The sequence below is a fragment of the Crassostrea angulata genome, chromosome 5 (assembly GCF_025612915.1).
Source record: "Crassostrea angulata isolate pt1a10 chromosome 5, ASM2561291v2, whole genome shotgun sequence".
Taxonomy (NCBI): domain Eukaryota; kingdom Metazoa; phylum Mollusca; class Bivalvia; order Ostreida; family Ostreidae; genus Magallana; species Magallana angulata.
Window position 1 is genome coordinate 25,681,529 of NC_069115.1, and position 25,799 is coordinate 25,707,327.

The 25,799-nt window shown below is 31.5% G+C and overlaps 1 protein-coding gene and 3 long non-coding RNA genes across 4 annotated transcripts in view; 2 read left to right on the forward strand and 2 right to left on the reverse strand.

Annotated features, from left to right (window-relative positions):
* The window catches only part of LOC128183550 (major vault protein-like), a 182,739-nt gene that overhangs the window by 13,141 nt on the left and 143,799 nt on the right, over positions 1–25,799 (forward strand). Inside the window, exon 2 of the mRNA XM_052852605.1 lies at positions 13,957–14,090. Coding sequence (XP_052708565.1) covers positions 13,957–14,090 — 134 coding nt within the window. The remainder of the gene's footprint in view (positions 1–13,956; positions 14,091–25,799) is intronic.
* LOC128183555 (uncharacterized) lies at positions 118–6,006 on the reverse strand. Its single transcript, XR_008243623.1, has 5 exons — positions 5,310–6,006; positions 5,016–5,170; positions 4,477–4,546; positions 3,806–3,880; positions 118–3,330 (listed from the first exon to the last, which is right to left on the reverse strand). It is a non-coding gene; the product is annotated as an uncharacterized LOC128183555 (long non-coding RNA).
* Positions 16,656–18,137, forward strand: LOC128183556 (uncharacterized). The gene is made up of 2 exons (XR_008243624.1): positions 16,656–17,084; positions 17,130–18,137. It is a non-coding gene; the product is annotated as an uncharacterized LOC128183556 (long non-coding RNA).
* On the reverse strand, positions 18,283–19,590 carry LOC128183554 (uncharacterized). Its single transcript, XR_008243622.1, has 4 exons — positions 19,281–19,590; positions 18,961–19,035; positions 18,549–18,683; positions 18,283–18,428 (listed from the first exon to the last, which is right to left on the reverse strand). It is a non-coding gene; the product is annotated as an uncharacterized LOC128183554 (long non-coding RNA).

Genomic DNA, 25,799 nt, shown 5'->3' on the forward strand with positions numbered 1-25,799 from the left:
GCTTCAAATTATAAGCAAGATACAGAGATTTGCTCACAATTCTATGTTTGTACACAGATCTTAAAAACTAAAGATTAAAAAAGTAAAAAATTTGTCAATATTTATTAAGAGGCAGTCTACCATAGAACCATGCAAATGGCTATCAATGGAAGTATATCGAAATTTCATGAGACTTGGCACAGATATTCATGATAACCTAACTCGATTATAATGAGAATGATTTTTATTACATTACATCAGTAACTATGGAAACGGATGGTACTTGGGTTTTTCCCTTGTTCTATTTATAGAACTTTTGAAAAATTAGACAGCATACAATTCTTTTTAGTTTACTGGAAATATTACACACTGCAATTGAATGAAACCCGTTTCTTCACATTGTGAAAACCCATAGGTATTCTGAATAATAAGGAATTTAAATTTCTAAACACAATACACAAAGATATGTGGGCCTTAACTTCATGAAAATACTGAAATTTTACCAAAATTGACCTATTTGCACTAAAACTGGCATAACTGCCCAAGAAACGCATCAATTAATATAATATTTTGTCAGCTTATATGGTCTTTATTTGTCTTTAATCTGGTTGAGGGAATTTGGTTGCAAATGAAATTCAGTGGAAATTTTGGGGGGGTGGGTGGATTTGGGAGGGGGTTGGGGTGGACATGGTGCACTTTTATCTAGGGTAAGAAAAATGCTATTACATAATTATTTAGATTTTCCTTGCCAAATAAAACAAGTAGTAATGGAGAATTAAGTAGTCTTAAAAATTAAACACACAGAATTACTATGAATTGCCCTCAGGCGGGGGGGGGGGGGGGGGGGGGGCTGCAATTGAAAGGAAACTTGGACCATTAAGTTTGTCACCTAACAGCGACGCGCAGTGGGTTAGAGGGTGTACTACGAATCTGTAAGTCATGAGTTTGACTCCCGCTCTGGGTTTTTACAATTTTTACCTCTCCAAATATTTTTAAAAGCTCTTTTTTGGTTAAATATTGTAAAATTTGAAAATTTTAAACCGGTGAAAGTATTTCAATCACAATGTACATTAATCCATATTAAAATCGAATTATGTCCCACAGCACCTCAATTTATATAAGCATCCGCTTTGACATTAAACTGTTAAAATACAATAACAATGGATTTCATGTTACATGTATTCAAATTTAAATGAATGTACATATCAAACATTTTTTTTATCATATACATTTGTATTTTTGAGCAGAGTTTACAACATAAGTATATTGTTAAGATGATATCTGAGAAGAACACAGCAAATAACAATCTTTAACTTAATAAATAACCTGTTTAATATTCATGGATTATTTGTTACAGTTATAAACTTCAAAATGTAGATATAACCACCTGATATGAAAAAAAAAATCCTGAAAAGCCTACATGTAACACTCATTTATAAGAAATACTTGTAATGAGCCTTTGCTTCAAATGGAGCAAAAAGCAAAGACCAAATTATTGCAGTTATTTTCATGAAATATGAAAAGCCATTGTTTATAAAGCTATGAAATAAAATATGCAATACAACCAAATTTCAACCTACAATGAATACATCGGAAAGAGAATTTTAATTTCAGAAAAAAAGATACAAAATCAGTGAATTGAAATATTCATTATTCAGTTACATACGAAAAAAAGACAGAGATGTGCAATTAATTTAAATTTAGAAAGTTATCATCATCAATTAATACATGTATCCCTATTAGCCAAATAACATCATCAATAATACATGTAGTGCTATTAGTCAAGTAAAATCATCAATTTATACATGTAGCAATAGTGGACAACTATTATCAATTAATACATGTATCACTTTTGGCCAAATAACAACATCAATTCATACATGTAGTGCTATTAGTCAAATAAAATCATTAATTTATACATGTAGCCGTATAAGACATCTATTTTCAATTCATACATTTAACACTGTTAGACAAATACATGTATTACCATCAATTTATACATGTAGCACTAATAACCAAACACCAACAATTCACACATGTAGCACTTATCTTTTAGTCAAATAAAATCATAAATTCATACATGTAGTGCTATTGAACAACCTTTATCATCATTCATACATGTTGCACTAAAAGCTAAATAACATTATTGATTCATACATATAGCACTGATAACCAAACAACATCAATTCATACATGAATCACTATTTGCCAATTAACATCATCAATTTAAACATGTAGCAATTTAAGACAACAATGATCATTAATTCATGAATGTACATGTTTCACTATTGGCCAAATAACATCATTAATTCATGTAGCGCTGTTAGCCAAATACATGTAACCTCATCAATTCATACATGTGGCGCTACTAGTCTAAGAACATCATCAATTCAAACGTATAGCACAATTAGCTAGCCAGGTAACACCATCAATTCACACTAGTGCTATAAGTCAACTTTTATCATCAAATCATTCATAAAGTTTACATCCTCAATTGATACACGTAGCGCTATTGGCCAAATAACAATCAATTCATACCTGTAGCGCTATTAGTACAAAAACATTATCAATTCATATATGTGTAGTGCTAATAGAGGACTAACATCATCATTCGTACATGAAATGCTATTATAGAACAGACAACATCAAGTCATATATTAATTATGTAATGTTTTTAGCAAACTTACATCATCAATTCCTTCTTGTAGCACTATTAGACAAATAAAATTATCAATTCATACATGTAGCACTATTAAATAACTAACATCATTAATTCATACATGTAGAGCTACTCGCCAACATTCATACATGTAGCACTTTTGGCCAAATAACATCATCAATTCATACAAGTGATGTTAGACAACTCTTATCATCAAATCATTAATGAAGTGCTATTATCTAGCTTACATCCTCAATTGATACATGTTTGTCTATTAATGGCCTAAAATAATCAATTTATACCTGTAGCGCTATTAGAAGACTTACGTCATCAACTCATACACATGTAGTGCTATTAGAGGACTAACATTATATAAATAGTGCCTGTTTGGGAGGGTAACAGTTGAAATTGACACCCCAAGGACACCATTGTCAACCGACGCGAAGCGGAGGTTGACAATGGTTTTCGAGTAGTATTTAACATGAAAATATAATTAATATGAATTCATGCATGTATCACAATTCTCTTTGAATACTGAAGTTGATCAAGATTCATAGATGGCTGTGATTTTACAGGGGAGTACTTTCCATATGACAATAATTTCACAGCTTCATTTAAGATTTCATGCTCTGTTCTTTCATCTTTGGACTGATCAGACCCCACAGTTTTCTGAGATGACAGAAGATCAAAATCTGAAAATAAATATATACCGGTATATTCATTAAAATATATGTATTCAAAGTATTAGACTAAACTCAGCTGTTGGATACACACATATATGTACCACTATAATACACATGTAAAGCATTGACAGCTTTAATAACAACTATATGACATTTCAGAAAAAATTATGCATTGTAAAATTTACATATGATAATCATTTCAAGTGGCAGCCAATCTTTGAATGACCTCGATCCATAAGATGATCACAGTGACTTTTATCTACATTTAGCATTGTCCTTGTGCCTGAATCACATTTAAACTCATTGAACTGTAAAACTGAAATTCAACCATACAGTTCAAGAAACATATATACCACCCATGCGGCAATAATGAAAAGGGTCAAAAAATTCATATTTGGAATATCTATGATAATCTATGATAATAATGCCAAGTATGCGTCATTAATCATCTTGTACATCATGTAATATTTTTTCACTGTTATACCTCTTGGGTTAGAAAATGATATATCAGCGTCCATTGCTTCAGAATCTGTAGTTCTCTCTAATAAACAGCATATTTCTACAAAAGAGTACATTTAATGTATATCTAATATACCGGTAATGTATATGTAGTCTATATATTAACAAAAATATAGCCAAATCTTATTTCTGATTTTCATACACAATATCTAATGTACATATACAAGTATCAATTGGATATCCCAAATGTTGATTAGTTGAACTCTCAATTATAGACATATTGTAAAATAACTAAATATAAAGTGTAGATGATTAAAGATTTTTAACCATTAAAAGACACTGTTATTATCAGTTAATCTAATGTTGTCCAGCTAAATAAGTTTTTAGCATGAATACAAACTATAATGCTATCTTAATGGGACAAATACATTAACCATTTGAAATTCCCTTTGATTTTTAAGACATTTTTATGCATAAACCTGTTTTTCTCTTAAATACTTAAATGAAAGATCCAGGCCTGGCATGCCCCGCCCCCCCCCCCCCCCCCCCCCCCTTAATATCTTTGTTCTTACATGTAGTACTCCTCAACTCGATCCTTTGTATTTATATTTTCTGTTTCATATGTAATGTACAACAAAGTTTTATGAGTTGAATACATAATAATAATTCAGTCAATCAACTGTGTAAAAAACACACCTTTCAACTCCTCCTTCAGATCTGTATTAATCTTGACACAGTTTTCTCTCAATGCGTTTTCTGCGAACACCTATTAATGGTAAAATTCCAAACATCTGATCATTCTGATGTGTCCATTATGCATTAATTTCCCCGTAAACGTTGGTTCATTTAACAGAGTTTTTGTTCATAATCAAAACAATAATTTATCAGTGACAACAGGTAAGGAAATTGAGATCAAGCATGGGTTTATAAAAGCACTAATTCATTCCTTGAATAATAAAAATAGGTTTTCAAATTTGTATGAGTATTTCAACAAGTAAATTTTAAGTTTAGAACACTATACCACTATAAAAACTGAACTGTATATCTTTTCCATAGATATCTAATAAAATTGGGAGGGGGGCAGTTTTAATCTGATATTGATGTGCATTTATTTTATGCATACATACATGTAGTTTGTCCTAGCAATATTTACTGGTACACATAAGAGTACTGTTATATAAATATTTTTGGTTTGTTAAGAATTATGTCATTGGGTAAAGGCAATTTTTTCTTACCAGAACCAGTTGGAAAATGTGTGCTCAGCTTCATCCATGTCTCTCGGCTTTGAATGAATGTAATTCCACTCGCGATTATGCCAGATTGAGATTGTTTATGTAGTGAATGACAGCATGTTCTCCTTTTCCTTTTCCACTGAATTCCATATTCCTGCCTGTGTTTAGGACACTACGCCCGCTGAAAATTGACAGCCTCAACCCATGCACACCAGCACGATGATTCTGGTATTTGTACAAAATCTGACTCAGAGGTACATTAAAAAAATCTCAAGTGTGCTGAAGTGTTTTTCTTACAATCCTAAAGTATATTATCTGCTTTCTCTTTACAATTTTCACCAAAACTACATTTCAAACCATCCATTTTGTTGACATCTGGCTTTCTCCAATCATTCTTCTTTATCTTCTTTACACGAGAGTTCCACAAAGGGAGATAATTTAATTTGTAAAAATCCCGAATTTAAACACCGGAATATAAGCTTAATATTTATTTGCAACCAAATTCCCATTTAAATATATTTTTTTATGGACAATTCTATTGTTTGAACCAAGAAACTCTAAATTTAAAACGTTTCTTGAGGTTTTATATCCTACTAAGAGAAGTAGTGTGTTTTGGACATTACCTATCTTATTATAATATTTGATCATCTAGCTTAAAATCAACGAATGAATTAAAAAATATGTGTGCACCAAATCAAAGGTATTTGTATCAGATGTTATGTGAATCTGACTCCATGTATGATTAAACTCTATTTAATACTTAAATGACTCTATGAAATTAGCCTTATTCATGCATGAAATTTATTATGAATAATGAGCTAAAAATAGAAATGGTCTTATCTGGGGGATTTCAGTGGTGCAGATAAATTTAACCATGAAAATTTGATAAAATAGACAATATACTTTAGATATATCCAGATAAACTATGAAAATTAATCTACACCCTTCATTATAAAATTTTGATTTTGCATGGTTCTATCGTAGACTGCCTCTTAAGAAAATTTTCAAAGTCTGTTCGTTCAGAAGCCAACTTTAACATCTTATTGTATTGTAAACTTAACCTTTTTTCGTCATTATTACTCCTACTGTACATGTGATCCTGGACTGTGTTTGTGTACATTTGTATAAACTGATTTTGAACCTCAAATACCAGTGAACGGGTCTTGAGTGAATAAAAGAATATAAAATCTTAGGCCATTCTTTTTTTCCATTTTAAATGCTGAATAGGAAATACCAAGTTAAAAATCATAAGCTGAATGTAATAAACTCATGTGAACAAATTATGAATCAAACCTAGGCGAACTGTGAGCTCTGTATCTTGCTTATAATTCTACAATTGACGCTGAAATTTTGGTTGAACATTAGAAAATCTCTATGAATTAGAGTATGTTAAAAACTTGTACAAACAAAATAAAAGAATGATACTGTGAAATCATTAGATTTCGTGGTGGCTTATTTTTCGTGGAATTCGTGGGTACCTCTCATCCACGAAATAACATCCTTCACGAATTGATGAATTAGGGTAATAAAGTCATATTCCCTTTTGTAGATATATATGAATACACGAAATTACATCCCCATGAACCTGTAAAATTTAAGTCATCCACGAAAATTGGCCCCACGAAAGGACTATGTGCAGGTATTGCCAAATATCTGCCCCCGATTTCAACCAACTTTTAAATGGTATCGTATGAAAATGAAATCTTCACAAATCATTGTAAAGAGGATGCCTATAACTTTAATCTTGATTTTAGTCATCATTGCTCACTCGCTGTTTATCTATGACGTCACTTAAATGACCTAATTCCCGCAAATTTGCAAACAAATGAAGATATTCTCATTTTTGCTGTATATTTTGCATTCGGAAGTATAGAGCGCAGGTCTGCTCAAGTGCGATTTTAACATATGTTTTTCTTCAGATAGTTATACATATCATACTAAAAAATGGTACTTGAGCAAGCCTGCGCTCGATGTTTCCCAGTCGAAAAACCATCGGAAAACACCCATATTTTGCTTCAAAACACCAATCTATCAAAATAATGCAATATTCATGACGTCATTTCTACATTATGACGTCACTGTGGTGATAACCTTTTACACCTTTATTTCCAATATGATTTTAACTATCTTTCACCTTATTTTAAAGCTCTTTCTAAAACTTTGATTTTGGGGGGCAAAAATTGCATAAAAGCGCACTTAGTCCTTTAATGATTCCACAGTATTCTGTATATATCTACTCTCTGGGGCCCTCTCTTTATACAATAAATAATGTGAAATCTACATCAATTTTGATAGTTTTTCAGACACGAGTAAATAAAAACGACATCTTTAAAACAGTTTCCATATTTCTGACACATTTCTGTTGCGGGGATAAAGTAATTATCGCTATTCCTAAGAATATCACAGCGGAAAATTATCCTGGTTTGTACGCGAAGTAAATAACAGTCATTTAATTATAATGGAGAAGACAAATAAAATTTTTGAATGTTTTTAATTTGAGGAATTGAGCACATTGAGGTACAATTTTCTTCTTCACATCTATACATGTAGTGTTTCTAAAATAAAAAACAATAACTATTATTTTTTTTTAATACAATAACTAGTAAGTACTGAGTAGTTGATGAAAAAAAATGTACCTATATGCTCTCATATATTTTGATCGCTTTACAAAGTGAGTGGGGGGGGGGGGGGGGCAGAACGAAAATATAGGGATTTGGAAGTTAACAACTTAACAGTATACCTCTACCAAATGTTTAGTTTTATATCTTGCGTAGAAATTCTTATTCTGGTAAAAAATAGTATTTCATTAAGGTACAATGTCAAAGATTACATGTATACAAAAAAAAGTGTAAAATTCGAATACTTTACAATATTTATTTTTTGTTTTTCTACTGAGGGACCATATGGCACAATATCTTTTGAACGCCCATTGTTGCTCAGGTGAGCGATGTGGCCCCATGGGCCTCTTGTTAGAAAAACAGGAATCAAATTTGAATTTTCATGTTGCCAGTATTTTGCTTACAGAGTGTCATCGATGCAAATATTCTCTGTTTATGATCTTCATATGAGAGAGAGAGAGAGAGAGAGAGAGAGAGAGAGATTGATTAAGGTGTAATTTTACCTACTTTCATTTGAACTATACCAATTTTAAATATTCATAAATTATTATTCATATAATAATAGGGTACATTGTAATTGAATCCAACATGCAGTTAAGTCCGAGTCCACGTGCTACACCCGTCAATCAAATCAGCGTGCTAGCTGCACTACGCGTTCCTTCCATGGTAAATTAAAGGAAAAAAGTTTTGTTCTGTAAATTTTCATTCTCTCCATTAGTTTATATTGAAGGTTTAATGGTTTATTTGCGGAGAGGAACATCATAAAACATGTATAACAATTTAAGAACAAAGTAAAATGAAACAATAATTGTTGTTTGATACGGGTAGAATTCCTTGTGGTCACTCGTTTCACGGATGACCCACCAGTCTATACATGTACCTGTGCATTCAAGCGTAGAGTGGATTTCCTGTCAGTGCGATGGTTTCACACCTTTGTGTAAAACAATTGGGACTAAAGTTAAATACAGTTTACTTTGACAGTCATAAAAACTTTGATGGGGGGGGGGGGGCTACGAAAAACGTTATTCGCAACTGTTACAACATATTTTAGCACCTTTATTTACAATCAACACACATAAAATGATAATGTCATGTAGTATTTTCAGAGTAAAGAAAAATTTTCATTTTATGTCATTGATCGTAAGGTGAACGTTCACTGTGAAGCATGTGCTTGTCACGGACTATAGTATAACATTTGCTGTCTTGAGCATCGAGAGACCAAGCCGTAATGATATGGATTTAAAAATATTTAGAGTCGGAAATGTTTAAAAAATCGGTATTTTTTTTTATAGTTTTTATCTTATCCTACATGTTTGTACATTATATTAGGAAAATGATTAAAATAAAATGTCTTCGAAATAATAGCTTTATCCATCGTTACATGAAAATTGTTACGGGTGCATATAATTATTTAATTAAAATTTTTGAGTTTTGAAAACGTGCATTTAATACATAATCATTTAATGTGAAATGAAGCAATTCATCAGACATTACCAGTAAATAATGATTCTTAATATTAGGTGGACGTCTTATTGTGTAATAGCATACAGGTAAAAATCTCAGATCACCTTGTTCAACAGTAGGTCACACTGCCGCGGTTTAAACATGGCTGCAGTGAGGAACGCTGTAACGCGGAAAGGATTAATTAACCGCGGGGGAGTGCGGTTAAAAACGGGATCCGCGATGACAGTACAGTACAGTCGCACCTGCTGTTACGCCCACCTTTAATCAGCGGCCACTCGCCATGAGTGACTAGTTTCAATCCTGCCCGTTTAGTTTTTCACTATATTTTAACTCATTTAAGCGGCCACCTGTCTAACATAGCCAGTGACCAGTATTTTTAGGTCCTGTGCTTTCAACATGCCTGTTTTGAAGGGCCATTTTGTCTGTTTTGTCACATGACTTCTGACACTGACATGTGACACCGTATGGAAAGAAGCCACACTTAGACAGCGGATAATGAGTTTATGATAAATAATTTAGTGTGTAATTTGAATTCTGCTAAGATTTAATGAGATACTGTGGAATGATTAGACTTCGTGGTGGCTCAATTTTCGTGGAATTCGTTGGTACCTCTCATGCACGAAATAACATCCTCCACGAATTGATAAATTGGGGTAATAAAGTCATAATTATACCCCCGCAAACGAAGTTTAGGGGGGTATATTGGTTTCACCCTGTCCGTCTGTCTGTCCGTCCGTCTGTCCGTCTGTCTGTAGACGCAACTTTGTCCCCCCTATAGAATTTTTTATTACTGCATGGAACAGTTTGAAAATTTGTACATATGTTGAACACCATCTGAAGATGTGCACCTGCAATTTTTTTTAAGATCAGACAAGATTTAATGATTTTATGACAGTTTTCATTTTCCTTATTCTATATATTGTACACTAATGTTGAAAAGTAAGGGAGGTAATCCTTACAGATTTTATTAATTAATTAATAGAAAACACTCTAAAATATATTTATATAAATACATCCAGATGGAGTTTTTTGTCTTTATGTCTTAATTAATAAAAAAAAAATTATTTTTTATAAGTATTCTATCAACTGACAATGCAAAGTTTTTGTTTGTCAATGATAAATTCTTATGAGCTAATGAGAACATCAAAGACAAGTGTGGCTGAATTCATTTGTCCCAAGGGAGCCATTATCTGAGCCATGGTTCAGATGGAGCATGTGTCTAGGGGAAATTGATAATCTGTAAAATGGGTGATGGTTTTGGGGCTATTTTAAAACTGTTTCATGTAAACCAAAAGGTCTATCATTATAAGGAAATAAATAATATAATTATTAATAAAGAAGTTAAACTATTTTTAAAGGTTGTTTAGATTCATTTGTCAAGTAATTCGTGAAGTGACCCTATTGGGCATTAATTTAAATGAAATTCAAAATTACTGATATGATTGTAGTGTTTTGGCAATTTTAGAATTGTTTGTAATATTAAATTTTCTTTTTTACATATTTTTACATAGTATGGTAATTATGGTAATATTTGGGAGTTTATTAAATTTAACAAGCTCATCAAAGAAAATCATAGTCCTATGGGATCAATTTTCTGATATGGAGTTCAATTGTGCCATAGGAAAAAGTGAGGAAAATTTGAAACAACTAATTGCATTTGTCAAGACTCTTATTAGAAAGATATTGAAAGTTTTATCAACAGAAGAGCATTGCTTGGCTACCGGTATTTCTATTCACTGCAAAGGGAGGGGTTATTGTCATTTTGTTGGTTTTTCTTTAAATCAATTAAATTAAAAAAAATATATCATCAAATACATACATTTGTAAATGTATTACTGTTATAGATATGTATTTACAGTGAAATTCTGACAATTTTGATTTTGATTTTTCTTTGTTAACTATTTTTTTTTTTTTTACATTTCTAGAATTTTTTTTTTGTATGTGTTCCAAACCTTTATTATTCAATTCAATTATTTGTCCCATTTGAAATTAGCCTAGCGGGGGTATTAGTCCCATTAGGACAGTTCTAGTTCCTTTTGTAGATATATAAGAATACACGAAATTACATCCCCCACAAACCTGTAAAATTAAAGCTATCCACGAAAATTGGACCCCACGAAATTTAATGATTCAACAGTAACTGATTATAACACCTGTTTTGTGGGGTTAATATATATCTATTTATGTTCTCAATTCATTACAAAGTTATTAAATCGTCAGGTAGTCTTGCACTTAACAGCTTAACATGTACTGCAATTTACTGAATATGATATTTATGCACCTTTCTTCTAGACTATTTCTTTGTGAGAGAGGGGTGTGTATAATACCCCCCAATGGATTTTTGACACTTTTTTAAACAGTTAAAACATTGGCTATCGTAGTTCAGTTCATATTGACAAGTTATACAGAAACGCTACCTCTGTTTGTTTTATACCGCATTTAAACAATTGAAAATTATTGTTTCGGCAAATTTAGCAAAAAATGTTTTGCTCTTAATCCGTTGATAGATAAATTGAATTTAAACAGCCATTTAAAATTAATATTAACTGTTTATTCAACAATCCAATCTGTGAATTTACCATTTCAGTCTACACTGCCATTACAGATGTTATTTATAAATCTTTGCAATAGAGCCAAAATGAATATACTCAGTGAACCTGGAATAAGAGGCCACCTGTCTTAAGTGGCCAGTTTGTCATTGTCCCACAAGTGGCCTCTTAATACAGGTGTGACTGTATTTTATTACACCTTTATCATGTTTATTCCAAACTGTACAGTTGTTTTACCGGTAACAGGAGAAAATAATGTCCTGATGGCATGTATTTTGTAAAATACAATCGTTTTTGTTCACTCAATGTTTTCTGAAAGAAACAAACACTGATTGAAATCCCCCCCCCCCCCCCCCAGTTTTCAGCTATAATTGCAAAATGGCGGAAAAGGTTAACTTAAAGTTAAGATGTTATATCTTAAAATTCAGTGCATTTGGATTAAAAGGAAATTACAGAAACACTTCACATGAAAATCTGTACAAAGAAAACAAAGAATTATGCTAAAATGATTATGTTCTTTTTTGGGGGAGCCTTTTAGCATGCTTAGGCCTTTATCATCTTTTTAACTCACCTGAGCTGAAAGCTCAAGTGAGCTATTCTGATCATATTTTGTGCGTCGTCCATCTGTCCGTCCGTCTGTCCATCCGTTTGTCCGTCTGTAAACTTTTTACATTTTGAACTTCTCTAAAATTACTTGGACAATTTCAACCAAATTTGGCACAAAGCATTCTTATGAGAAGGCGAATATAAATTGCAGAAATGAAAGACCAATCTTTGCCTCGCTTTGGTAGCCAATTTGGAAGCCATTCTAGCTATAAAATCTCGCTAGTTCTTTAGATATTGCGTGACTTGAGTCAGGAACATTCAGACGTTTTTCACATAGCGATAACAATATGGGTTTCAAGCATGCAATTTACAATGAGTGGTGAACACTTCTCATTGATTACATTAGTTACAAAAATGTCATCGACATCACCGCCTCGAAAAAGGAAAAGATATTATTCAAAGTTTAACGCTGACTGTCTGAAAGTATTTGACTTTCTTCATAGATCAAAAAAAGGGGATTACTATGCGTTTTATACATTTTGTCATACACATTCTCTAATAATTACAGTGTATTGATTTCCACGTTTATGATCTTTTGTTGTTTTTTTTGTTTGTTCTATTATCATGCCAGCGTTGACTCCCTCTAGATGGGACACCACTGACCAGTCAGGTTAATTCCCAGCATGCTCTGCACATCTTATTCAGCTTTGAATTTGGCCAAGAGATTCAAGATTCTGGATGATGAGGATCTGGATACCTTTGGTGATGAGTGTCATGATTTGTCTGTTTCCCCTGATGATGACATGAAATTCATGTGTGTCAGAATTAATCAGAAAATTAAAGTGCCTAAATGTTCCCAATATTTAAATTTGATGTGCACATGCAAGCACACGCAAGTTACATCAGTTGTACCATTATTTCATGTTAATCAGTGGAACAAAGGCATGTACCTCATACTAGGACAGATCAAAAATATAAAACAGCAGAAAAATTAAGATATGTACTGGTATACAAACCCGAGTCGACATTTTACGGTTTTGTGGACTTATTTAAAAAAACCCTGAACATTTCACATTTAATCCCGGTAAAACATATGAAATACAAATAAGAAATGGGCATTTATTGAACGGAAAGTAATAATTCTGTGATTAATTACAGTTTTTAAGAAAAACCGGGTGATTAAAACCAGATCCGATCACCCGGGACAAACTTGATAATTCCGTAACAGTTTTTTTCTTAAATATTAAGTAAAAAGAGGAAATAGGGATTGAATATATATAACGCTTGTTGCAAAATTCATGGCAGCTACTGTTGAATTTTTTTCTACTAGACAGACATACTTTTGTTTACATATAGTCGCTTACAAAATTTGGTCGCTCTCTGACGCTTTGCCGACATTAAAAGCATGAAAGAGAGAGAGAGAGAGAGAGATTGATTTCAGTTTTTACTACACAATATGCATAAAGACACACCAAAAGAGCCCGGCTTTTAGTACTTCAGTACTTTGATTAGATCTTGGAATATGTGAGAAGTTTTTTAGTTTTATCCTCCCCCCCCCCCCCCCCAAAAAAAAGAAACAAGGAGTTTCATATTTTAAAGTTTCGTAAGATACAATATTATTAACTGTTGTTCTGGTGTGCAATGTCGCCCATGGGCCTCTTATTTATGTATTATGTTTCTCCCATATGTTAACAAGCACAAGTGAATGTTATATTGCTTTATAATTTTTTTGAATTGTAATGTTTTGTAATCTTTTGATTTATATAGAACACTAACATTACAAGACTTGAGGTAGGACCACAGACAATACCACTGAAGGGAAATGAGAGACTTGTCACCCAGCCCCTGCCAATGGTGGTAGTCAAACCTGGTCACTACTGTATCATCCAGAATCCATGCAGGTCAGTCTTCATCAATCTCCATTTGAGTCACATCAATGTACTGTAGAAGCACATATTTTCGATGGGTCAAAATTTCATTGTTTTTTAACCAAATAAAATTTCGTTGGCATTTAATTTTTTAGCTCACCTAAGCTGAAAGCTCAAGTGAGCTATTCTGATCACATTTTGTCCGTCGTCTGTCTGTCCGTCCGTCTGTCTGTCCGTCTGTAAACTTTTCACATTTTGAACTTCTTTTCTAAAACCACTTCGCCAATTTCAACCAAATTTGGCACAAAGCATCCCTATAGAAAGGTGATTATAAATTGCAGAAATGAAAGACCGACCTTTATTAATCGGAGAAATCCTCGAAAAGGTAGAAAAAAGGGGGTGCATTTTAAAGAACTACTAATTCAAATCCAACGTAATTTTGCATATTAAATAATCCTTATGGATAGGAAAATATAAATTGCAAAAATTATCGGTGAATTCTGTTTCAAATTTGAGTTATTTACGAAAATTAAAATAGAGATAATCGCAGTCAATCAGTTCATAACTTTGGGTTTGGTATTCCATATCGAAAACGAAAGTTCTTTGTATAAAGTGTGTATAAAGTAGCCATGTTTCAATGTTGACGCATGACAAACGGGTTAAACTGAAAAAGATGAATTTGCTTGTTGTGCAACAGTTTACGTGCGAAGGGATACTTGAAACATGCCAAACATACTTGTGCCAATTTCGTGAAGTGAATTGAGGTTAAATCTTTCAATGCATTGACATTTTCACTCGTGACCATGGTTTTACGTTGTTTTTAATTTCGTTTATGCTTTTGAATTGTTTACAATTTTCCCTACAAACCATATATATTCAGCTGTGTCAAGTTTCGAATTATAAGCAAGATACAGAGCTTTGCTCACAGAACTGAGGCCATGCTTTTGTTTATTCTGAATAGGAAATACCAAGTTTAAAAATCTTAATTTTAAGTTGAATGTTATTAACTCTTGTGAACAAAAATTTTGTATCTGTATCTTGCTTATAATTCTACGATTGATGCTGAAATTGTGATTTATCACTAGAAATGTCTCACTAAACATTAAATACTTATACAGAAAAATTAAAAGAATGATATGCCGTAACAACGTTTTGGGGCCCCTCCTTATACGATGAATCTACACCAACTTTGTTGGTTTTTCAGACACAATTAAATAAAAACGACCTCTTTAAAACAGTTTTAAAAATTACTGTTACGGAGATAAATGTTTTATCGCTATTCTTAAGGTAGTCCTATACTCGGCACTAAATGGGCTCAAACTTTGTAAACTTGGTTTTAAATTATAGTCATACATCCTAGAAACTGATAAATGAAAAAAAAGAAGATAGGTCCACATGCTTATTTTTTGTTATTGGATGTAATCCATTGCACCCATGTTTTGACATTCTTGAAAAAATATATATTCTCAATTTCCTCTTGTGAATTATTATTTATTCCATAACAAATGAAGTCTAATATGCAGAATGGAACATATACATTTCATTATACCCCCGCAAACGAAGTTTAGGGGGGTATATTGGTTTCACCCTGTCCGTCTGTCCGTCTGTCTGTCTGTCCGTCTATCTGTAGACGCAACTTTGTCCCCCCTATAGAATTTTTTATTACTGCATGGAACAGTTTGAAAATTTGTACATATGTTGAACACCATCTGAAGATGTGCACCTGCAATTTTTTTAAGATCAGACATGATTTATTGATTTTATGACAGTTTTCATTTTCCTTATTCTATATATTGTACACTGATGTTGAAAAGTAAGGGAGGTAATCCTTACAGATTTTATTAATTAATTAATAGTATTAAAACACTCTATAATATTTTTATTTAAATACATCCAGATGGAGATTTTTTGTCTTTATGTATTAATTAATAAATTTTTTTATTTTTTATAAGTATTCTTTCAACTGACAATGCAAAGTTTTTGTTTGTCAATGATAAATTCTTATGAGCTAATAAGAACATCAACGACAAGTGTGGCTGAATTCATTTGTCCCAAGGGAGTCATTATCTGAGCCATGGTTCAAATGGCCCATGTGTTTAGGGAAAATTGATAATCTGTATAATGGGTGATGGTTTTGGGGCTATTTTAAAACTGTTTCATGTAAACCAAAAGTTTCTATCATTATAAGGAAATAAATAATATCATTATTAATAAAGAAGTTAAACTATTTTTAGAAGTTGTTTAAATTTATTAGTCAACTAAATTGATGAAGTGACCCTATTGGGCATTAATTGAAATGAAATTCAAAATCACTGATATGATTGTAGTGTTTTGGCAATTTTAAAATTGTTTGTAATATTAAATTTTCTTTTTTTCATAATTTTACATAGTATGGTAATTATGGTAATGTTTTGGGAGTTTATTAAATTTAACAAGCTCATCAAAGAAAATCATAGTCCTATGGGATCAATTTTCTGATATGGAGTTCCATTGTGCCATAGGAGAAAGTGAGGAAATTTGAAACAACTAATTGCATCTGTCAAGACTCCTATTAGAAAGATATTGAAAGTTTTATCAACAGAAGAGCATTGCTTGGCTACTACCCATACAAAAAAAAAGCACTAAAAAGTTATACCTATGAGCCCTTAAAAAAGTTACAAAAAAGTCATAACTAAGTTAGCACAATTTGGAACCATCTGATCAATTATGGTTCCAAATTAGCATCAAAAAGTTATACCTATATTGTAACTTTTTGCTTAAGTACAAAAAAGTCATAACTAGAGTGTAACTATTGACAATTTATTTTTTTCATAAAAATAAATAGGTATAAAAAAGTTATCAAAAAGTTATAATAAAGTTATCATTTAGGTACAAAAAAGTTACAAATTAAAGTTACAGAAAAGTTATCATTTAGGTACAAAAAAGTTATACATATAGGTATAGAAAAGTTATCATTTAGGTACAGAAAAGTTATAGATGTAGGTACAGAAAAGTTATACATATAGTTACAGAAAAGTTATCATTTAGGTACAGAAAAGTTATACGTATAGTTACAGAAAAGTTATCATTTAGGTACAGAAAAGTTATAGACGTAGGTACAGAAAAGTTATACATATAGTTACAGAAAAGTTATACATATAGTTACAGAAAAGTTATCATTTAGGTACAGAAAAGTTATACATATAGTTACAGAAAAGTTATCATTTAGGTACAGAAAAGTTATAGATGTAGGTACAGAAAAGTTATCATTTAGGTACAGAAAAGTTATAGATGTAGGTACAGAAAAGTTATACATAAAGTTACAGAAAAGTTATTGTTTAGGTACAGAAAAGTTATAGATGTAGGTACAAAAAAGTTATCATTTAGGTACAGAAAAGTTACACAGAAAAATTACAGATGTAGGCAAAAAATATCTATCTGTATCATAAACTTCAGATAAAAAAAAACCCCAGGTACATGTACAGGTGTTATACTGATGAAAAAAAAGTCCCTAATGTTGACATGAACTTTTCATCAAATTGTTTTTGCTCTTGAATAGGAATTTAAAATCATATCTGTTCATGTGAGCAGAAGAACACAAGTCAATGTTTATGTTAATCAATATGTTTACTGAATTATATTTACATCTAATGAGTATGCTTTCCTCCATTTCTTATGGAAACTTATAGTTAACGCCTTGTTTCACGATCGGTCGAAACCTATAATGACCTTAGAAACATCATTGAAATAATCAGGATATCAATGCACTCACATTCCCATTGAAGACAATTTGGCTGTTTCTTTTAGCTAACGTACTGATGCACATTAAAAATAATATAGTAAATTTAACTTACTCTTTACAAACAATTTATTAATTTGTTAAAAGAAAGATGTAAATATAAACAATATAACTTTCTTTGACGATTCATGCAGGTAATGAAGGGAGCAATGATTGCAGAAAAAATTTACATAACTCGCTAATGCGGGTAATGTATTTTTTCTGCAATGTCGCTACATTCATATCCCGCATATGTCACCAAAAAAGCATTTTATTGTTTACATAATTATCTCAAATCATTACAGACCCTATATGCAAGTTTTTTAAATAAAGCAATAATCTAACATAAAAGCATTTGGGATTACATGTGTGTCTAATGTTCTTGCTAAATTTGAATAGAAAGTTTGAAAAACATTATTTTGTAAACCAAAATTTGACCAAAACCTTCATAATTAAAGCATGTTTTAGGTTAAATTCCTAACATATACTAGCATGATTTTGTTCCAAACATACTAGTATGATTTTTAAAACAGTCCTGGTTCTAGATGATACCAATGACCTGCAGTAATTTATCAGCAAACAACTGGATCTGTTTCTTGAATCTGTTGAACTTCCTAAAATGTATAAAAAAGAATGTTTCATTATGGCAATTTCTTACTACATGTACTTTCATTGTAACTGTTAAAATCCTTGACAACTACCTTATACTTAAAACAGAAAATTATATAGCATACCAAGTTGAATATATATGTGACCAGCACCTGGCAGGTGAAAACTGGTTTCTGTTTACATGGCTGCATGTATTTCTATGGGAACGGTTGCTCTTGTATATGATCTCTTTCATAGTATTATCCTCGTCCTCCATTAATCTAAAAGAAGGCAATAATATTTAAAACATGATACTGTTTGACAATTTTCAATATATGTAGCATAAATTATTATTAAATATCAGTAAAACTTTTCAATTCTCTGTTGACCTAGTATCCCCCCCCCCCTCTAAAAAAAAGTCAACATTGATACAGCATGCAGTTGCCATTATATTCTCAGATTTACAATAATTCATTTACTAAAAGATATACATAATATATGGTTAAAAATTTAAAATCTGTATCTGTATATCTTTACTTGATAAACACACACACTTACTTTTTTCATCTTGTATTAATGATGTATCTTCAATCTGGTGTACAGTCTGCTAGCTGGACTTGGTTGGGATTTTTTCTGCAATACAATGATACTCTTTTTAAAAGAGTCGGCCATAATTTGATTACATATAGAATGTACATCACTAGATATACATGGCTGCATAGACTTTGATATAGATGATAAAATCATGCACTTCTTATTAGAATTCTTGAAATATTCCAAATGTATTTCATTTCTAAGTGCAAAGAAATAATATAGAAATTGAGATAAGCAAACACAAATGAATTATTTAAAATGACTTGTTTGTACATCAGACTTACCCTGAATGGAAATGGTCATCCACAACTAAAGCCATATCATCCAGGTCTTAAGCATGTCTATTTTTATGAAACCACTGCTTGCAGTTTCATTACTACATACAACACGCTGTGGTTCTGCATATTTCTTGAAAAAATCAGGAAAATCTTCACAACAACTCCTGTCTTCTTTGCCCATTTCAAAATTTGATGGCGGAATGGCAATTGTCCAATCAGAATTCACGAAAGTCAAAGTTTGAAATTTTGGCCAATCACGATACAGCCACGATTAATACCGGGATAAATCTTTAAAATTTATTTTGGTTAAAAAACAATATTATTTACTTAATATTATCTTAAGAAGTCTGCATTTAATTGAAACAAATTTTAGTAATATTTTCTTTCCTTACAACCTGTTAGTTTATTAACCGATCATCAAAACTGGGCATTTCCGGTCTCAAGAGCCGCCATTTTGAATAATTTGAGGGAATTTTAAAAACTAAATCAATTTAAATACCAATGCATTTTTACAATTGATGAATATGTAAAACCAAAAATTATAACATTTTATTTAAATAAAACATGTTTCCCAAAGTTTATAACACAGTCCTTATAGCTATGTGCTGTTATAAATTACGATGAGAGATAGGCTTGTACTGGGAAAACATACAGATGGAAATAGCAGTACTGTTCTTTGTTAACAGCATGTCTATTAATGAAATATGTGAATAAATATGATGAACCCATCTCATAATAACAAACAATGCTACCACCCCTCCACAGCCCCCCCCCCCCCTCTTTCTTCGCATGCATTCGATGTCGTGGGAAAATTCTGAATCAATTTCTAGAAATCTACTCTATTCCTTTCTTCATGGGGTAGGCCATGAAAAGTTGGAAAAATTTTCAGTGATAATATAAAGTTGATGCTACCCCTTAGTATTTAACAGTGTTTAAACGAAATCGTAATAATTATGTCTAATGATGTTCAAGAGACCGATAACAAAATAATGCTTGCAGGAGCAAAATAAAAAATGTCTGCTGGTCAAAACACACACATCAACTTTTTATCTTAAACAAACATCAGTGTCATCACAGCACGGACTAAGCATGACCTCTTTAGACACCCTTCACTGTTAACCTGGGATGTGTGTGCGTTCAGGCGGAAAGTGATTTCCTGTTTCTGCCTTATAAAAACAATAAAATTTTGGACAGGTGTTTGTGTTGCAATTGATGGACTGGATTCCCGTTATAATGGTTTTGTCATTGTTTTCAAACAAATCTTAGTGATTTTACTACCCAGTGTGTGATCAACCTACATCTACCCCCCCCCCCCCACTTATCGTGATTTTATAAAAAAAACGATATTTTATATTAGTTTTTAGATTTATTGTGATAAAAGTCTACTTTAGACTTGAACCTCTTGGATAAGATACTCTTAAATTTTTAGTGTAAAAATGACAAAGTCCAAACACATTCACAAATTGACTAAGTTCAATGTAGGTACATTTTAGTTATACTGAACATTTTCTAAGTTCAATGTAGGTACATTTCAGTTATACTGAACATTTTCTAAGTTCAATGTAGGTACATTTCAGTTATACTGAAAAGTTTCGAAGTTCAATGTAGGTACATTTTAGTTATACTGAAAAGTTTCTAAGTTCAATGTAGGTACATTTTAGTTATACTAAGAAGTTTCTAAGTTCCATGTAGGTACATTTTAGTTATAGGGCAAAAAGTTTAAGTCCAATCTAGGTACAAGAAAGTTATAACTTTTATGTGCCTAAATCTTAGGTACATAAAAGTTACACTTTAGTTACAGAAAAGTTATGACTAAGTGTAACTTTTTTTTGTATGGGTTAAGTATTTCCATTTACTGCAAAGGGAGGGGTTATTGTCATTTTGTTGGTTTTTCTTTAAATCAATTAAATTAAAAAAAATATCATCAGATACATACATTTGTTAATGTATTACTGTTATAGATATGTATTTACAGTGAAATTCTGACAATTTTCATTTTAATTTTTCTTTCTTAAAGCTATACACGCTATAATTTACGTCAATTTTGAATGACAGTGAAAACGCATGTGTTTGTCTACTTATAAAAGTTATCCTTAATCTGTAAATTACAAGGGTGAATTCCATCTCGTTACAAAGATATAGATTTTTAATTGTTTATTTTCCTGCCATGAAAATATACCTTTTCATGAATATTGATGAAGGAAGAGAAAACCGACCTCATTGCGCATGTCCGTGGAGAACTAGGTGGTCGTTATTGTTTGCCTAATTAAATATCCAACTTGAATTTTAATATGCTTAACAATTGTTAATTTGAAATACATACAAGTATAATGAGTAAAATACGTTTGTCATTCACGATACCCTTACTTCTGTGTTAACACTTATAGGATCTATAAATAGCACATAGGGGAAAAACACAGGTCTACGTCATTTTTTTAAAGGAGGTAATCAAATCTACTCACAGGCTTGTATTTTTTTCTTTTGTTTGTACTCGTATATCGGACAAATTTATGCTTTACTGAAAATATCCTTTCCTTTGCGAAACTATCACTATTATGAAGATGTTGACCCTTCACCAGTTTTGGTATGATAGGCTAAATTTAGCTGTCGATATCACGTGATATAGATTGATATTCACGAGGAGGCATTACTTTCCTGGCAGGAAAATAAATATTTTTTATTGTTTAATATTTGATATATTTGTTATGTGATCGAATTTAGCATTATAATTAACAGAATAAAGGTAACTTTTATTTGTAATCAAACACATACATTTTCCCCTTTAATCAAAATTGACGCAAATTATAGCGTGTATAGCTTTAACAAATTATTTTTTTTTTTACAATTCTAGAATTAACTTTTTTTGTATGTGTTCCAAACCTTTATTATTCAATTCAATTATTTGTCCCATTTGAAATTAGCCTTGCGGGGGTATTAGTCCCATTAGGACAGTTCTAGTTTAATCATATATAATCATTTTTTGGAAAAATGTTATTAAATATTCTTCTAATGTGTCATATATGAGGCAAAATTTGTCAAAATAAATTGCAAAATTTTACATTGCAGAGATAAATTCGGGTTATATTTCAAGTTTTATGGACTCAAAGTGAAATTAATTGATTTTATTTCACAGATTAGCATCTAAGAAAAGAAATTTTCTTTAAAAAAATATATGTTGACGGTTTACTTTTACAAGTATACCCCCCAAATTTTTTTTCTCAAAAAATCATGAAATATCACTTCTTTCAATGTACATGAAATCTGAGTTTATTTAAAATATTTACAAGTTTTTCACAATTAATTTAAGTTTAAAAATAGATAAAATGAAATAAAACTTAGTAATTTCTCAATTAACAATATTTTAATAACTTTTCAGGGTATGTTATGTTAGCGATTGTGCAACACATATAATACAATATAAATTACATGTTGTACATAATAAAATACAATGTGCCTTAATAATTCATCATGCAAATGGAACATGGTAAATACCTCAAGAAAATTAAATGAATATTTTCTCATTACCATATGCATTTTATACCAACAGGTCAAACCAAATTAGTGCATGTTTAGTAACAAAAATTTAGTACATGATCTTAATTCAATACCACTTACAAAGAACTGCCTTCATACAAGCTGCAGAAAAGCTTTTGATTCAATCATAATATCTAGAAGCGATAAATAATTGCACAGTTCACTGTAAAAATTTTACATTCTTGTATTTGATTGACACCTTGACAAAAACGTGTAAAACAAAATTTCTAATGAGCTTCAGTGTACAAAAAGCCTAAAAGCATTTCAGATGTTTAAAAGATATTGCACAACTTTCTCAATAACTGCTTTTGATTTTGACACCTTGCATCTTCTGGAATTAGCAATTGGGTCACTGAAAACATTTCTTATGCCATTGTTGGGGTCATGCTTGTGAATAATTTTAAGCTTGGCTAAATTCAAGGAAAGTCCCACTAGCTTACTCATAGTTGCTGCAGAAATAACCTTCATCTTAACAAGAGGCTCTAACAATGACTTGCAGCTGTAATAAGACGGTCTAACAAGATTTTCACCATTACAGTTAACTTTAAGTTTTTCGTCTTTGGAGAACTTCTACGTCTGAAACTGCATTGTGCGCATTGTATGTTTCTCCCAGAAGTTTCTGGACAAGGTTTTCTTGCCTGTAATTACCCATTTCTGCTTTTGGATAAATCCTTTTGGACAACTTGAGAGTATCAACAAATCCAAAAACAATTTCTTGAAATCTCTCAAGTAGGTTGTGCTTGGAAAGATTATGCATAAGCACAGGGATATCAAAACTTATGATATTATGTCCAATCAAAACTGCTTTTGGAAAACTCGAAACAAATGCAATAAACTGTTCAAGTCCTTCGAAAATTGTTAACGAATCAACAGCTTCTCCCTTCAGCTTTAGAACTCCTCCATAATATGTTAATCCTGTGGCAGCTGAGGCACCAATACTGATAGTACAGGTTGGTCTTGTATAGACGCTAAGCTCTCTCTCCCCACACACACAAGCGATTTGGAGGATGTCTGATGTGCAATAACCTGCAATATAATGTAAAAAGTACACTTATCCTTCCAAATAATTTGTAATCAAATATCAATTACGCATACATAACAAAGGTTACTACAAACTAACCTAATCCTGTAGTTTCTAGGTAAAAAAACTATCAAGGAACTGCTGTCTACGGAGAACTCTTTTGACGGAATGGTGATGTCCTCTTTGTCAGTACATTCATCAAATCCAATATTGGTGCTGTAGGTTTCACCTAAAAAAAATTTGGAACAACTTTTATACATTGCAATCATGATATGATATGCTCTAGCTTTACAAAAATTGCCATTATATACAGTGTGAAATAAGTACATGTACATGTATTTTATTTACCCTCAAGCACTGAGTGAGTAGCATCTTTTGATAACCTTTCACTCTTCAGTTTGGCACTGCGTTGGGCTTGAAGTAACCGCTTCCTTTTTAATGAATTTGCCAGTTTTGGGGTGTATTTTACCGTAAATCTGCCGGGAGACATCTGACACCTCTTGTTAAGCTAATTAAAAGACAGAAAAACACTTATTTATTAATTACTTCAACTACATAGAATTTAACACGTAATTCAAATTCATTAAGGATAACTATTCATTACATGTTAAAATGTCATGAACATGTATTATTTCTAGCAATATACATGTATTAAACATAAAAATCAAAAATTCATTTAAAATTACATGGAATGCTGGATTAAAAAAAAGGCTCTCTGAAATTATTTGATATGTTAGTAATAATTTAATAACAATTATTATGATTTCAAATATATGAACAACTGAAAAATAAAGTGAAAAATTATGCAATATGACCAGTTTGCAAATATACATTTTCATGGAACAAAATACATTCATAAATATTATAAGCATATTAAATATTTTGGGTAGCACTAGGTAACAAGATATATAAAAACATATAAGTGTGTATGTGTGCAGGCAGATTCATACATGTATTACAATCTGCACTGGATGAAATATCTGGTTTCAGCGCTGCGGAAACCCTTTGGAAACTCTGCGGAAACTTAAGGTTACCCTAAGTTTCCGACGGGTTTCAGCACGGAAACTTCAAGTTTCATTAAGTTTCCGCAGTGCTGAAACTTAGGCTGTCCATGAATCCAAATGGTTTCCGCAACGGAAACTTACTGAAACTTGAAGTTTCTGCATAGTTTCAATCTCCATATACGTTTGGGATACATATTGTTTACAAATGGTTTCCGCGACGGAAACTTACTGAAACTTGAAGTTTTTGCATAGTTTCAACCTCCATATACAATTGGGAAACATTTTGTTTACAAAGGGTTTCCGCAACTGAAACTTACTGAAACTTTTTATATTTTTGCTTTCACAAAAGCTGAGCAAGGTTTCTACTTTATGTAAAAACAAAACAATTTCAAACAGTTCCAAATTTATTTTGTTCAAAAATCTGAAATTGTTTCTAATAATAAATAAAATACAGCCAAGATACAATAATGGAGAAACATCCATATGGCAATTCCCTTATTAGGGACTTTTATTTAAAAAATGATAAAATTGCACAAGAAAAAAAACTCCCATAGAAATCTTTACATTTGTATTTTTTTCATCTCAATTAAATGCCTATCAAATCTCCCTTTAAAAATGCAACAAAGATCTTACTTTTTTAAAAATATGAATGCAATTTACAAAATAACTGCACGTACATGAATAAACAAAGAAAACTTCACTGTTACATGAACATGATACACTTGTCTCAATTTGTTTTGAACTACAATGAATATGTACACCATAAAATATTTTTGAAAAGTCTAAAGTATCCATCTTTTAAAAAAACAAAAAAAAACACTACAAGATAGTAGTTGACTATAGAGGTATGACCCAGATTTGATTTGAATATGTCAATAAATTCCAAAATGAGGTAAAAGTGACCCACTTACAAGTTGGGATAAACCTTTTCTTTGTGAGTAATATAATCTAATGTTTTACAATAGA